Raw genomic sequence first — 16,540 nt, forward strand, 5'->3', positions numbered from 1 at the left:
AATTAAAATAAATAGGGTACTAAAACAGTATTGCAAAATCTCTATCATATTGCAAAGTTCCTGAGTAATCTGAACCAGGAAATCAACGATAGTGAAATATATTAAAAAAAAAAAAAAATAAATAAATAAATCAGTAGCATTTGAAAGAGCATACTAAAAGATGTTTCTGGATGCACAAATTATTTGACCTTAGTAACCCTGTTATTGAAATACTGTCAAACCTGTTATTGAAATACAGCCAATATCTCGAACCTCCTTATCTCTGAAGTCTCAAAATAAAAAATATAAAAAATCCCGGCATTTTTCATAGACACTCTTATGTATTTTACATAGTTATTTCGAATTTCCAACATCTCTGATAAGTTGCAATTTCCACTCAGAAGCAAGTTTTACTTGCTTTTTTTTGGTATTTTTTGCAGTAGAACCAGTTTCTAAGACAACCACTTTACATTTGCATTCTTTTTTCAGAAAAGTATATGAATAGAGGAGGATGGGAGCGAGATAATAAGAGAGTGTGGCTATGGAGGGGGTCAAATAGTCTTTTATCTCAGGGATTTTCCCCAGAGGTTAGCTCCTCTGGGCTTTTCTTTGAGACTGTAGGCAAATTAAAATTAAGTAACTGAAGTTCTAAGAACTAAAAACAGGTTATTACAGCCAACTAAAATTTTGAGGCAGTATGATCTATTTAAATATATTTAAAACACATTTTAAATGCTCATGAAAATAAGATTTTGATGTCCCAAAATAAATCCAACTGAAAATTCATTGAAAAAAATCCGCGTAAACACTATTCTACACTATTATGCATATAATACTACTATGCATATAATATTATGCACTAGTCTACACTATTATGCATATAGTAGAATCAAGGAAATCGAGGAATTTAATTTATTCTCAAATTTTAAAGGTAAATAGTTGCATATAAGTAAGTTAAGAGTTTATCATATAAAATTTTCAAAAAGCATGACAATACTTTTGGAAAACATCAGATAATATTCTTAATTTATTATACTTAAGGAAACAGATATTCACTCTAAGAATTCCATTTACAGGGTCTATTATGAAAGTAATTAGCATTTACTGGCAAAATATATTTATTGATCGTAATTTGTACAAATGCTCAATATTCTTCAAAATACATTCCTCCTGCATCAATACACATGCAGAGACATGTTTGCCATGCCTGGAAGGCACCCTGAAACTCCTCGACGGGAATGCCTCTCAGGAACGTTGTAACATGGTGTTGGATGTTTTCCACTGTTTCCCAATGTTCTCCTTTCCTCTCTCTCTTGAGTTGCGGAAACAAAAGGAAGTCACATGGAGCTAAGTCGGGACTGTAAGGGGGGTGAGAGATCACCCGGGTGTTGCTCCGGGCAAAGAAATTGGTAATGATGAAGGCTGTGTGGCTGAACACCTTGTGCCACTTCCCAGACTGATCTTGAAATGCAATCGTCTTTGAAGGCTTCTTGCAGCATTTGGAATGTTTCGGTTGCATTTTTTCCAAGCCTCATGCAAAACTTTATGGCGTATCGTTGTTCAAGCGAAAGCTCCATCATGTTATCTTACAAAAGTTGAAAACACACTTCAAGCGGAGGCACGTATCTTCACTCACACTGCTCGAACTCAACTGACGACAGAATGCATTGAAAGGCATAATAACATTATGCTCATTATTTTCATAATGGACCCTGTATAACTTCCAAAGAGCTTAAATAACAGATACTGTAGTTAAATTCAAAAAACATTGTTCTCAACAGAGATTGATAAACAAATAACTATGTAAAGAGGAGAAATAAAAGAAAGACTTGCTCACAAGCAAAACCATTTTTTTTTTAAATTATGAAATGAAGAATATAAAAATTTGGTCTAAAGAAACATATTTAAATTTTAGAAAAGAAAACGGAAGTGAAACTTACATATATGGGATGCATGGTGGGCCTGTTTCAGCTAAGGCTTGCCTGTATGCACGAAATGATGATGAACTATCAATTAATGCACAATATTCCTTTAGGCCCTGAAAAATAGGCATTATATTTTAACATAACAAAAGCAAGTACAGACTAAGAAAATCAATTTCCATCCCAATGCATGCAAACAGAATATAAAAGTACAAAGCAATGTTTATGCAGATGTACAACAGCAACAGTCACTAAACTAAAAATATAATTTAAGATTAAATTACTTACCGACAAAAAGTATTAGAATTTAGTTCCAATTATGAAGTATTTTTATTACTAAACAAAAATTATTGGTATTCATTTAAAGCATTATTATATACAATGCACTTTAGCAGAGGGATTAAACAATAAAACAGTTGCAAGAAGTATAAACAATGTACTGATGCTTTAAAATTGCAGACAAACATATTTTCAAAAAATTAATGCAATTTCAAAGTCTAAAGAAAAAAATTTAAGTTTGAATGAAACATTCAATTTATCAATAAATTCTAATTAATAAAAATGATGTAATTAATTTCATTTGAAATACAGTCGAGGCTCGTTATAATGACCCCTGTTGTCCAAACAAACCGGTCACTCTAACGAAAGGTCGTTATAACATACTGCATGTCATTTAGACATTTTTTTTATGCATGAATAATTTCTCATAGTTTCTTGATTCTCTTATAAAAAGAACAACTAACAAATAACAAAATAAGTTTAAAATTTCTTGTTCATTTCTTTTCTTTTTAAAAAATATATGGTGCAATAATTGTAGAAGATTTCTGCTGTTTTGATTTGAAAAAATAAAAAAATAAATAATGATAATAATTTGTAATATCTATCATTTGTGTGCGGTTTTCCTCACTTTTTTTGACACAAAACCAACAAATAGTTCTTTTTAGTTGAAATACGTATTTTACCTTTAGAAACATAAAATGTTTAAACATTATTTTTCGAATGGTTAGTCCTGAGGATAATACAAAATTGAAACTTAATTTTGGATGTTGTATTGGAATGAACAGTTCAGTTCGGGCGGTTTAATGGACAGTAAAATAACATTTCATCTATGGCATAGGAAACGGGGCTTCATGCCTAAGTCGCTATAATGGAAGGGTCGCAGTAATAGGAGATCGCTCTATAGAGCGTTGACTGCATTACCACTGAAACATCAAGAAAAAGTAATAATTTTAAGATTGAAAGTTCGATAAAAGACATTTTGATGATATTTTTACATTTATACCAATATTATAAAAGAGAGAGTGTTTTTGTGTGTTTATATGTTCACGTAATCTCCAGAACCATTGCATCTATTGTGAAAATTCTTTCACTATATGAGAGGTGCATTCTGAGTGACATAGGCTATAAATTATGCATGTATGCATTCATACTAATTTTTTAAACCAATAGTTTGTCTTTGTTACCAGTTTATGTTTTGAACTGCTTTATTCTTATTCACGTAAAAACAACTATTGATTATCCAGCATAGCCAACGAAAGAGTAGTTGAAGGTTCTCTTTGAACTAAATACAGAGGGATTGAAACACGTGAATAGAAAAAAAAATCACAATGTCAGCATAAGAACAGCTAAAACTTTTACATGTATTTGAGGCTGCAGAGGATATGGTGTATAGCATTCTATTAGCCTTGGACATTGCAAACCATTTAGAGTCAAAGAATGTTTATACTTCTAAATTTATTCAAACAAATAATAACTGAGATTCTCTTTGGACAAATTAGTTCTTGAATTTTTGTAGTGCAGATAAACAATAGTAATCCGTGTCTCTAAAAGTTTTAATTTTGCATGCATTTTGGGCTATTCTTTAAGGTTTTTATATTCATTCTAAAATTGAAATGAGAAACATCTGCTAATACATTTAAGTACATTTAGTTTAAAAAATGATCATTTCAAAGAGTAATTGCACATAATTACTGCACATTCAAAGTTATGAGTTCAATTAATAACGAACAAAGAACATTCAATAAGAAAGAGATTGAACAAAAAGAGAAAAAAATATATAAAAATTATTTGGAGAAATATTCTTCACGATGACCACATTTAAGCATTTAAAATGGCATAGTTAACAATATAGGTCACAAACATTCTATCAGAAAGAAATTACCATGGAAAAAAAATAGAGGTATGTGAAGTAGAGGCCAAAGAAAATGAGCACAAGAGGTTGTAAGGCATCCCTGGATTGAGAAGGACTGATCTCTTACTAGAATATACAATATTCTTCCTACTAGCCCATTGGAATTTTGTCAGTTAAGAATTTATTTAGAAAATTTTCCTGGTCTAACATATTTCCAAAGTCTTTTGACATTTAAAGGTCCTGCTAACCTATCAAGCAGCATGTATAGAATTCGCACTTATAGAGGAAGACAAACCTAGGAAACTAACCTTATCTGATACATGTAACTTTCTGACTTCCCTCCTAAACACAGATAATTGTTTATAACTATTTAAACTTTCATATATACTTTTAGATTCGATTACATCATGGAAAACATTTGAAAAATATCTCTAAGATAGCATAACTGCAAGGAGAGTGTCAGCAGAAATATTTTGATTTTTTGTTTAATGTCAAACGATATAAACCAAAGCCTAGTTTAAATAAAAAGCAAAATTTATCAATGAAGTAGAAACTCAATAGGAGACTTTTGTTTGTCCCCACCGCAGGGAATCAACGAAAACAATAAAAAAAAAAAAAGAAAAACAATTGGTACATGAAAATCAGAAACAAAATTTAATGTTTATTGGCACTCCCAGTGGAAAAGGAAAAACTTAATAAATTCATCTCCAGGGCCGCCGACAGGATTTATGGGCCCCTATGCAACTTTCTTCAGGGCCCCTAACTTTTTACTAAATTTTTAACCTCCTATTTTTAGGCACCGTTTTCACATAAATATTTAAAATTTATTTGCGATTTTTTACCTTTTTGGAGGAGGAGGGATATCAGGAGAGTGATGCAGGGATCTCCTTTGGGTTGAGGGTAGAATATCTCCAACTTTAGGGCCGGGGGTTTCTCCCTCCAGGAAATTTTTTGAAAAAAACACTAAAAATTTCTGCATTTTGAGGCCTTATACGGGATAATAAGAACTACAAAAACATGAGGAAAGGAAAAAGGAAAACAAAAAATTTCTTAAACTTTACTCTTTTGCAAACTAGGACATTACAAAACACAAACTGCTCGTGGTTCGACAAATCGTTGATATTAATCGACAGAGCGGAAGAGCGACGAGGGAGAAACGATGACGCATTGTCACTTGCTCACATCGACTATCGGTATAATTAGTTTTCTATCATCTCTTATCAACTCACCAACAAACGGAACACTGAATTAACTGATAAATGATCAAGATTAAAATATGCTTTAAAGATAATAATAATTAAAGAAATAAATTTACCAGACTTAATAGGCTTAACATGTATAGCCTGGAGCAAAGGAGAGTCAGAGGGGACATGATTCAGTTATTTAAATTTATCAAAATGAAAGATGTAAATGGATTAAATTTTTGCGGGGAAAGCAGGACGAGGGGCCATTGTTTTAAGCTATTTAAATCTCAGGCTAACTTGGAAATCAGGAAAAACTATTACTTTAGCCGGGTCGTGGGCACTTGGAATAGCTTACCGGAAGAGGCGGTAATGAGCAAGGGAGTGGATAGCTTTAAGAGGGCCATTGATCTTCATTGGGGACTAATTAATTGACTAGGACCAGCCTAGCTGGGCCCAGAGCCTGTTGCTGGTCGTCACATTTGTATTTGTATTTGTATTTGTATTATTGAAAAGAAACCAAATATTTTATTTCTATTTTTAAAATCTCATAAAAGAAGGTGCAATTAAAACACTGGAGTCATTTTAAAACAATAAATAAAATCTGAAAAAGAAAGGGATAAAAGGAATGTTTCGTTTTGTATGAGTAAAGTGAAAAGAACTCAAGATACAGTAAAACCTGTAAAGTTGACCACCTTTGTAAGTTGACCACCTGTCTAAGTTGACCGCTTTAGTCAGGAACGGAATTAGTCCTGTCTTATATAACGAAGGAAAACCTCTGTAACTTGACCACCTCTCTATCTTGACCACCTGTCTATCTTGACCACTAATATACACCAGCTTTGGTTTGAAGTATTGTAAAAAACCCTTTGTAAGTTGACCACTAGGCAAAAGCATTAGATTGTACTAAAAGTTTCATCAGTTGCGCCTCAAATAAGTAACCAGACATTTTAGAAAAGCCTATAAATATTTATGTTTCCATCGAAACATATTGGGCTCATGTTAAGTCCCAGAAAATGCACCAAAATTCAATAAGGAGGTATTTTGTTGAAAAATAGATTACCATGGTTAAAAATGTACAAGAAAAAATCAAATAAAGAATTTGAGTCCCTTTTGACTTGCTATGAATTTTTAGGATGGGCAATGAGGATTTTTTTTTTTTTTTTGATCGATTCACAGAAATTTTAAATTTGTATGATAGATACTTTATGCGTCATTCTGATAAATAATCTCTAAAAATATTTAAATAACATTTTTTTCTTATTGCTTTAAAGTAATGTCAAACAATGACAGTGAGTTTAAAGTGTTCCAATTAGTTAAAAAATGAATGCATGGGACAAGAAATGACAACAAAAAAAAAGTTTTCATTACTACCCTTTATAAGTTGACCACTAAAGTTGCGCACCGCAAGTGGTCAACTTACGCAGGTTTCACTGTATTATCATTTCATTTGTACTGTAGTATATATATATATTTTTTTTCATGGCCAACTATTACGTATAGTCGATGCGGTCATCAGAATTTTTGTTTGAGAAATTAAAAATATTCAAAACCGTATCACTAAAAATCCATCAAAGGATGCCGCGAATATAAAAAGTTATAGTTTAAATTTGAAAATATCATCATTTAAAAATAAATAAACAAAAATAATAATAATAGTATACAAATAAATAAAAAGCGTAGTAAATACATTATAATTTAAAAAAAACATACTTGTACAAAATTAAGATATGTAAGAGAATTTAAAAAAATATTATACATAAAATAAATTATAAAATTTGAGGATTATGAAACATTTAGTTAAGGATGCTTGTGTAAGACGGTGGATCTTTGATAACAAGAAAAAAATATTTCCGTTTCTTTGCTTTATTCAAGCTTAGAAATATTGGTAAAATGAGTAAGGAAACATTTTCACACTTGTTCATTATGAGCTCAAATGCCAGAATGCTAAGAAACAAAGCTTCCACGAAAAGATAAAAATGTATTGCCTGAATATTTAAAGCATTATACGTGTCCCATCCAAGAGTACTTGAAAGGTTAATATCTTAGTAAAATAAAATACATTACAACAACAGTTTCTTGAAATACTATAAGTTATATCCCTTTTGACTAAGGAAAAGAGCTTGATTACCGCTCCCCTAAAAGCACCAGAACCCAACAGAGAAGCGCAATAACAGGATTCTGCCCCTGGAAGGATCGCCGACACATATTCGGCCGAAGCAAAAACTGCTAGAAACGCCGTGATGACACAGGTTTGTCGAAGGCAGTTAGGAACCATTTTCTTGCGACGAGCCTGAATCGGCCGGGGCAGTTTTAACATAAACTGCGCGGCCGATCCTGTATCGGCCGGGGCAAGGAATGGGTTAACTCCCCGGGACTTCTCTTTATGCTTCTAAAACTGAAGGCAATATTCCAATAATTTTACTGTGCAGCTTTAATTTGCCTAACCTATGCAATGAGGGGAGTTCAACCGTAATTAAAATCACTACGGAACAATATGAATTAGACTTAGAGTGTTGTTCTTACATCACATGCAGCAGAACAGTTGGCTCATATTCCTTGCATCTGTATGGTCCTTGGATATTTCTTTTCCAGTTAAAGTGATTATAACTCCCAATGAAAGGTTCTTATGAATGTTACACATGGGAAGATTATATTGCTCAGTGGGAATTATGTGTTAGTCTCTCTTGATCAGGAAATGAGGTAAACCAATTTGTTTCACATCTCATAAACACAAAGCAAAAAATGCTGTTTACTATTAAATCTTAAATTAGAAGTACCTACATAATATTTTTTAAAGATAGATCGCTTTTTAATTGGAACAAGGTCGGGACAGGAAGCTAGTTAAGAAATAACTTTCCAAAATGGATGTGCTTAGAATATTGTTCAAAGGAAAAATTCTGGCATGTTGCTCCCACTTATTCAAAACAAGGTGTAATGAGGGGAACATTAATTGAATTGTCAAAGAGTTTAATACAAAAGGTTTCAAAATGGTCATGACTTTTCAAGCACAAGCATTATCTATTTTTTAATTCTTAGTTTTTATTATGAATTTTATAACAAGCAGCTACCCTGCTCATACATAAGTTTGAAAACAAAAATATTTCAACACTAATTTTTAAAATAATAACTTTAAAAGTAATATTTTATTTTTAGATAAAACATGTAGGAGATAGCATAAAACCTTTTGTTTTGTTTTTTTCAAAAACATTTTATCAAAACGTTTTTTCTTTCAAAATACAGTCGAACTTGCTTATAACGTGCGCAATGGGACTACGATATTTGCTCGTCATAACCGAGTGCTCGTAAAAAAAAAATGAGTTCCTGAAAAAAAAAATCATAAAAATTCATCATAGTCACTTTTTTTCTTCTTCTTTTTAATCTCTGTGCAGTACCAAAGAAATTGGTTAATTTGCTTTGAGCTGTCTGTCTGTTTTTCATGCCATTGTTTTTGAGGAATACACATGCACATACATATATAATTTTTAAATGCTATACATAAATGCAATGTAGTATAAATATAATGTATATAATCTATAGAATACAAATTAAGAAAAGTGCTGTCATTGCTTGTTCTCAGGATTCATGATTTATCACTAATCTTCGGATGGCTCCGAAAAGAAAATTTTCCTAAAACAGGATAAATTTAGCTGGAAGTCAACAGAAATTTTATGAATCACAGAAATATTGCTTGCTTTAAGTAGGATTTCCTCACAAAATCCCGAGTTCTCGTTAAACCAGGGCTTTTATAAGCGAGTTTGACTGTATGTAAATAAAATAATAGATAACTACCAAAAAACTTAAAAAGAAATGTTAGATTCACTAATGAATAAATAAAGTACTGATGTTCATGATTATATGAATCTAGTTCTCTGGTTACGCATGAAATTTGTTCATGTTCAAAATATAGAATTGTATCTAGTCAGTTCACATTTGTGAAAGAATGATAGTTGATATTGTATTTGCTGTCAAAATTTACTCATTTTTGTAAGCATACAAAAATAAGAGTTCACCTTTTCTGGTGTGAGTCATTAAAGTTTTTGAGATATTACGAAAAAAATACTATTATCATCTAGAGATAGAGATTTTACCGGCATTTTTATTCTTTTTTAATGAATGTCTTTTGCACGGGGTGATAACCCCATTTGTTTACACTGTCCATCTAGGGCAGGAAAGAAACATGTGAATATATACCAAAATGAAGCTTAATCTTTTACAAAAAATTGATTGAATATCTCAGAGACACATAGAAAAATCACAAAATGCTTCAACACAAATTAAATTTTTTTAAATTTTACAAAAATTCCTACTTTTGAGCTCAAAAACTGGAGGGATTGGAAAATGAAATTAAACCAGCAGAAAAAGCCATTTTTCTAGTGCTGATCTTCACGAATATTAAAGAGAACAAAATACTGTCAGCAATTCTAGTGGCTTCAAAGAGCAAACTTGTTTTTTAGAATTTTTTGTAATTGTTTGTTTTTTATATTATTATTATTTATTTTATAACAATTGTGCAGAAAAGGTTTATAAAAATTGGAAATTTCAAATGAGTATTAATTTCACATGAAGTAAACATAATAAAGCATTTTTAAAGTGAAATAATTTGTACGAAAAATGTTTCCATCACTTCAAAAAAGCTGGGGGAAAATACAAGCATTGAATAGCTTTAGGTATGTGGATTTTCTTATCTGTGATTTGATGTGTTACCAGAAAATAAACAGAGCTTTAGTCTTCTCAACTTCCATTAAATTTCTTGATTTGAGAATACTTTGCTAGAAAGAGTTTTTAAACTTTGCAAGTCAGATGGAATTTTTGAGATTCTTCTTGGTGAAAAGAACTCAAGACCTTTAGAAAATCATCAGAGCACTTTCACTTCAGAAAAAAGTAAGGATCTTTAAAGACTAGAAATCATTTTTCTAAAAACAGGTTCCCAAAATAGGTAAAAAGACCAAAATTGTTTTCCTGAATTGTAATCACTTTGGTATGAAGCCTGTACAAGAAATTACTCTTCAATTGACAAAAATCATTTTCTATTGAAATACTTTATGCTTTTACTTCTTGATGCTTTTTGTTTTCTTTTCAGAAATGATTTCAAAATAAGATCATTGACATGCTCATAATCACATTCAAATATTTACTTTTGATTTTTATTTTGTAACAAATACAACTATGCTATTTATATCCCTACAATTCAGTTTTAAAATTTTTAGATAAAAATAATAATAATTATATAAATAAGTAAAAGAGAAAAGTTGAACTTATCTTGAAATACAAATTATACAAGAAAATGCTGTACTTATACAAAATGAATAAATAAATAAAATAATTGATGAGACAGTTACGCATAGTTCAACCAACAATTATTAACATTTTTACTTCAAGCACAATAAAAGAAAAGTATGTATCATGTCAATTTTCAATATTTAGATTACAATGAAAATGTTAAGTAAAAATAAATTGCTCAGCACTTAAGACATACATAGTTTAACTATACCTCTGTAATATTTCTTTGCCACTCTAAACGCCTAATAGGTGCTGAATCTAAGGCAGAAAGTATAGCCAAGTATGAATTGAAATTATTTAATTTTCTTAAGTATTTCATAACTTTAATAAATTTCACGACGTATCTTTCTCGGTCCTTTGCTTCCTCCTGCTCTAAAATTCGAGATCGGGCCCTAAAAATGAAATAAATAAACATGTAAAAATCATTTGACAAGATTTGGACAAGTAATTTTAACTTGTAAAATAAATAAAGCAATAATTTCTCTTATGAATCTAATTCCTAAAAAATTAATCATGTACAAAATTATTTTTTTCTGACTACCACAGAAGGGGTCATGGTGCATCTTGACTGTCAAAAAATAGGATAAGTAGCATACTTTTAAAAATTAAACATTCTGAAAGAATATAAAACGAGCATATGTGTGCATCACATGACTTCCTTTTACTCCAATTTAATAATAGTGCCTCGGAGTAAGCAAAGAAACATTTTAAATATTTTCAACACAAGTTTGTTCTGAATCGAAGCGAATAAAACGTTTTATACAGATAAATTTTCCCAATGTTGGCAGTTTTAATGTGATTCAATGGTTAACTCTTGAAACATGGCCAAATTGGAACCAGATTTTTTTTTAACCACCAAATTTGTCAAAAAGAGGGCGACAAAACTTGGCGACATATTGCCTTGGAGCTTGGAGATATATTGCCAAGTATTTGACAAATTATATCAGCAATTGAGTTTAAATTGAAATTAGCAATTATTTTACCCCAAAAGGGTGTAAAAGACCGCCTTTGTAACATCTGAATGCAACCAAAATGGAAGGTGTACAACTAGACCCCACTGGGAGTCTACGTACAAATTTTCAACTTTCTAGGACATAACATTTTTGAGTTATGCGAAACACGCACATACACACATATGAACATACATACGGACATCACGAGAAAACTTGTCGTAAGTAACTTGGGGATCATCAAAATGGATACTTCAGGTGTCTATATATTCTTAGGCCAGAGCCTTGTCCAAGGCGAGGGTTTTAGGGGTTAAACCCCTCCCATTGAAAGAAAAAAAAATCAATGAATCATGAAACGGTTTTCCAAAATGTATTTTAAGTTTTAATTAATTTTAGAGTTAAACTCTGATACAGTATTCACCCTCTTTAATATTTCCCCATGTTTAACAATTAGCATTTTCCTCAATTGTAGGATTCCCAAGCCCCTTCGCTTCTAAGTACTTGAAAAAATTAACGACGGAGGAATGACTGAATAGTCCGGCAATGCTGTAAGCACGCAGGGGAAAATTATTTAAAAGAATATTAGACAATGAAGTAGCCCCCCCCCCCAAAAAAAAAACTTAGGGACAGGGACAGAGCCGTGTCCAAGGGGAGGGTTTTAGGGGTTAAACCCCTCCCATAGTGGAAACATAATAAAAACCAAAGAAATGTGTAAATTTGACTTAAAATTAACTTTAATGTTGAAGTTTGTTTATGGTATTTAAAAAAACAAAACATTCTCATTGAAGTTTCCCAGCATTTTTTTTCCCTCTTTTCTAGTTTGTCTGAAAATAATAAAATCTTCAAAATGCTACTCCTACCAACCCCCCCCCCCCCCCCCCCCCCCTCGTTCCAATAGCATTACGGAGCATTTCAAACTTTGGTTTCCAGATCTTCAGTTTCGCAAAATTTCCAGAAAAAGCCCCCGAACAACATCGCTTATTATATCAACATTGCTTAAAATTGCGTCGCCCAAACTTGGGTTTTGTTTTGTTTCAGTTTTAAAAGGACCCTAATTTTACCAAATATGGTCGTACAACTGACTTGCATTTTTGAGATTCCAGTTTCAGAAAAAATACGAGCAAGAGTCCTCGAATCGCTTTCCTTTAATATCATCAAAAATTAGTTTCTTCAAACAAAACTAACTAAAAATTTAAGTAGAATAACCTCTGAACCCCTCCTCCTAATATCTTAGAATACTGCTTAAAATTTCCGGGGAAGTTACCCCGGCACCCTTATCAGATTAGATTATTTTTCAACATGTCTCCCTTAAAACTTATTTTCTAGTTGCAGCACTGTTTTGCACTCACAGTTTTAAATTATTATTTAAGTAAAAATATATTTTTTAACTAGGGTCAGGTGGGGTAAAATGGGTAGTGGGATAAAATGGGTAGTCAAAATATATGGTTTAAAAAGTCAGTTTTTTTAAATTAAATTTGCATTTTTTTGAGTTGGTTATTATACTTGGCTGTTCTGAATTCTATATCACAAGATATATTTTTTCAATAGATTATTTTTTAGTGAGTGGTAACACTTTAAATTGAAGTCGATAAATTCAAGCCGCATGTTGTCTGCTTAAACTTCTATCTCCAGCTCCTGATTTTTGAGGAATTTTTATTACTGTGTCATAATATCTTTAGTTGGACATTTTAATTGCTGCTTCAACTTACAGGGAAGAAAAAAAAATAATTTTTTCTATTTTTAATCTCATATTTTGAAAATGGGGTAAAATGGGTATATATGGTTAGGCTTATCATTCCAGCAAGTTGTTTTAAAAGGTACAGCATATTTTCCTTTAAATGAATATTAATTCATTTGTGGTTGATTCAAAATGATTGAAACATAAAAATATGCACAATGCTATGATTTTATAAAATAAACTTCACTCCATCATAATAAATAAAAATAAGCCACAAGTATACTTATTCTAGTGTTTATGTGCCACTTGCGCATAAAACAACAATTTCCTCAGAATATCCTGGGCCCAGCCTGCTGCTCGTCATATTTTTATTTGATTGCAATCAGATTCTATCAATTTCTCTAATGTACCTTTAATTTCTCGGAACACATCCTCGTTTCAATCCGAAAAGTATGCGTCACAAAGCACAATTTCGTCACCTTATAAAGATTTGAAAAGTGCAATATTGTCAGCAATTTTAACAAGTGCTTCAGATTTGACAACTACCTGCATGATTTATTTAAAACAACTTAAACAGGTGCTGGAAAATACAGGAAATAAATGACAAAGATGTTTTAGAAAGGCTAAGAGTTGAAAATGAAAAACGTATGGAATTTAAAAACAAGAAAATAAAAAATAGATGAAAAAGAAAGTCTCCATTCAGAGGAAGTATCTGGAATAGAAACTGCTAAAAATATGCTTATGAAGCAAAGTTTAACCACAGGTGCAAAGATATAAGTATCATACTTTGAGGAAATAAGCAAGAAAGAATTTATTGGCAAATATATAGCTGTTGAGGAAAATTTTATGAGGTGAAATACTTTTAAAAAATCCGAGATGGGGGATTTTATTTTATTTTTCCTGATGTAGACATGGATTTCATTGAAGAACATCAAATAATAAAAAATTTTAATGCGCCACAAATTAACAACAGGCCATTACTTTTTTTAAAGAAAGACAAGTATGGATATCATGCGTTCAAAGAAACCTTATTAATATTTTGTCAAATTTACTCTTTGCACTATTTTTTTTAATTAAATAGTTACATTTTCATAACTGACTCTTATGCCTTTACTATCACACTGCATTGAACAAATATATGCTTTTTCATCACTTCTTAGACTTTAATACCCATTTTACTCCATAGGCTACCCATTTTCACCTGCATGGGGTAAAATGGGTATACAAAACATATAGTCATTAACACTCCTCTCAAAAATAAATTTGTATCAAATTATGTGTGAAAATCATTTAATTCTACTCTCAACATATGTAATGTATACATAAAACAAAAAAAAATTAGAAACGAAATATTTTGACAAAAATACTTGAGTGAAAATCCAAAAGTAGGCTATTTTATACCCATTTTACCCCACCTGACCCTATACAAGTTTGATCCGGATAAACATGAGCCGAATAAAAACTAGGCATGTCTACTGTATATAAAATATACAATAATAGAATTGGTAATATCACTTAAAAACACATCTTCTGAGATTTTTGACCCCCCCCCTCCCACTTCTCACACACACCGCTATGCCCCTCATTGTAGCCGTTAAACAGAAATGAATTATTTGAGCCACTGTTGTGTTTTTCTGACAGTGCAGGTAAGAACGAAAAAACATTGAAACCAAACCCCCCCCCCCCCTTTATGAAATTCTGGACACGGGCCTGTCTTAGGCATATATCCACGTGTGGTTGGGTTGAAAAAAAAAATTCAATATTCATTCGGGGGCAAGCAAAATGGAATTTAAGGCCAATTTTTGAGTGAAAATTTTTTTGCAAGTACAATACTTCCTTTTTTGTAAAAGAAAGTAAAAATAGGAAAAATAGCATACCTTTAAAAATTCAACATTTTAAAAGAATATTGTTACAAATTCTGTAAATAGTAATTATTTTTGTGATTAATTTGTCGTAATCTAGCTAAATTTGGCATTTATTAAATTATCTTTCATCTAAAATTATTGTAGTAACGTAACCTGTAAATAGTTTCTTGTAATGAATATACAGCCCCTGTACATTCGGCTGAAGTATACGGGCCCCTCATTTCCGAATGATAAAATTTGTGAATGGAAAGAAATAAGGTAGAGGTAGAACCGCCTACGATTTTCTGGAATATTTGAGAGGTATCTTTCGATGCCTATAAAAAGCCGTTACGCATGATAAAAAGTCAGTTTCGATTGAGAATTAGTACTGAGAGTGTATTAGCTCTGTTTATTGCGAGGCATTTCGCTGTATTGTTTTTCGTATTTGGAAGTAAATACGTGTGTAACCGTTGAGTTTACGGTGTTGAGTGATATTTGCTTAATTGCTGATGATTAATTTAGCAGTTGTTAACGATCTTTCCTGTACATAGTGTAAATAAATTTCCTGTGTTTTTCTCAAGAACTGTGTCGTCCTTTCAAGAAAGTTGGAAGTTGCACCGGATCCGTTACAATTTTGGCACCCAACGTGGAGCTTCTTTAGGACTTTCTTGGAGTAAGTGTGACTTTGGACATTTTTTCATAAAGACTTTTTGCATTTGGACTTTATTTTTATGGTGATTACTCGCGCAATGGATGAACAATTAAAACAACTTCTTGACGCAATCAACTCTGTGAAGAGTGATATGGCAGCTAATCAAGAACAATTAAAAAATGATATGGCGGCTAATCAAGACAAATTAAAAAATGAATTGACTGCAAATCAAGAACTGAAAAATGAATTGGCGGCTAATCAGGAACAATTAAAAAGTGATTTAACGGTGCGGAAAAATGACTTAGCTTCTAACCAAGAAGAAATTAAAAAACACCTTACTTCAGTAAAGACTGTGATGGAAAATAAATTTAATGACATAGAGCATCGAGTTGATGCTATTGAAGGAAAATTTGAGGCTGTTGAAGGCCGATTTATCGCAGTGGAAAACAAAATCGAAGTAATATTTGACAAAAGATTCGATTCCGTAGGAAACTGTATTGCCATTGTTATGCCAACTGTATTGTTGAAAATACCATGGAGGAGAAAATAAAAGACCTAGAAAGGAAATTGGCGATGTCTGGAAGCAGTTCTGCTGACTTTGTACATTCAGCTACACGACCTTCAATTAAGCTCGCCACATTTGACGGCAAGTCTTCATGGCAAGTGTATAAAACCCAGTTCCTGATAATTTCCGAAGCAAATGGATGGGACTCAACCCATCCAAAGCCTGCCATCTTGCAGCATCCCTGAGAGGTGACGCAGCGGACATTTTTCAGACCCTTCCAGACAGCCAGTGCCTGGATTTCGCTGCCCTCACATCTGCGTTGGAGCTTCGCTTCGGTGAGAAGTGCAAGAAAGATTTCAACCGACTCCAGTTGAAGTCCCGTTTCCAGAAATCCGGGGAAACCCTGCAAGAGCTT

The 16,540-nt window shown here is 32.0% G+C and overlaps 1 protein-coding gene across 1 annotated transcript in view; it reads right to left on the reverse strand.

The window, feature by feature from the left end:
• LOC129218738 (rap guanine nucleotide exchange factor 1-like) overlaps positions 1 to 16,540 on the reverse strand; it is a 166,908-nt gene that overhangs the window by 12,455 nt on the left and 137,913 nt on the right. The window contains 2 exon segments of the mRNA XM_054853062.1: positions 1,920 to 2,017; positions 10,708 to 10,888. Coding sequence (XP_054709037.1) covers positions 1,920 to 2,017; positions 10,708 to 10,888 — 279 coding nt within the window.

Source organism: Uloborus diversus, chromosome 3, assembly GCF_026930045.1.
Source record: "Uloborus diversus isolate 005 chromosome 3, Udiv.v.3.1, whole genome shotgun sequence".
NCBI lineage: Eukaryota > Metazoa > Arthropoda > Arachnida > Araneae > Uloboridae > Uloborus > Uloborus diversus.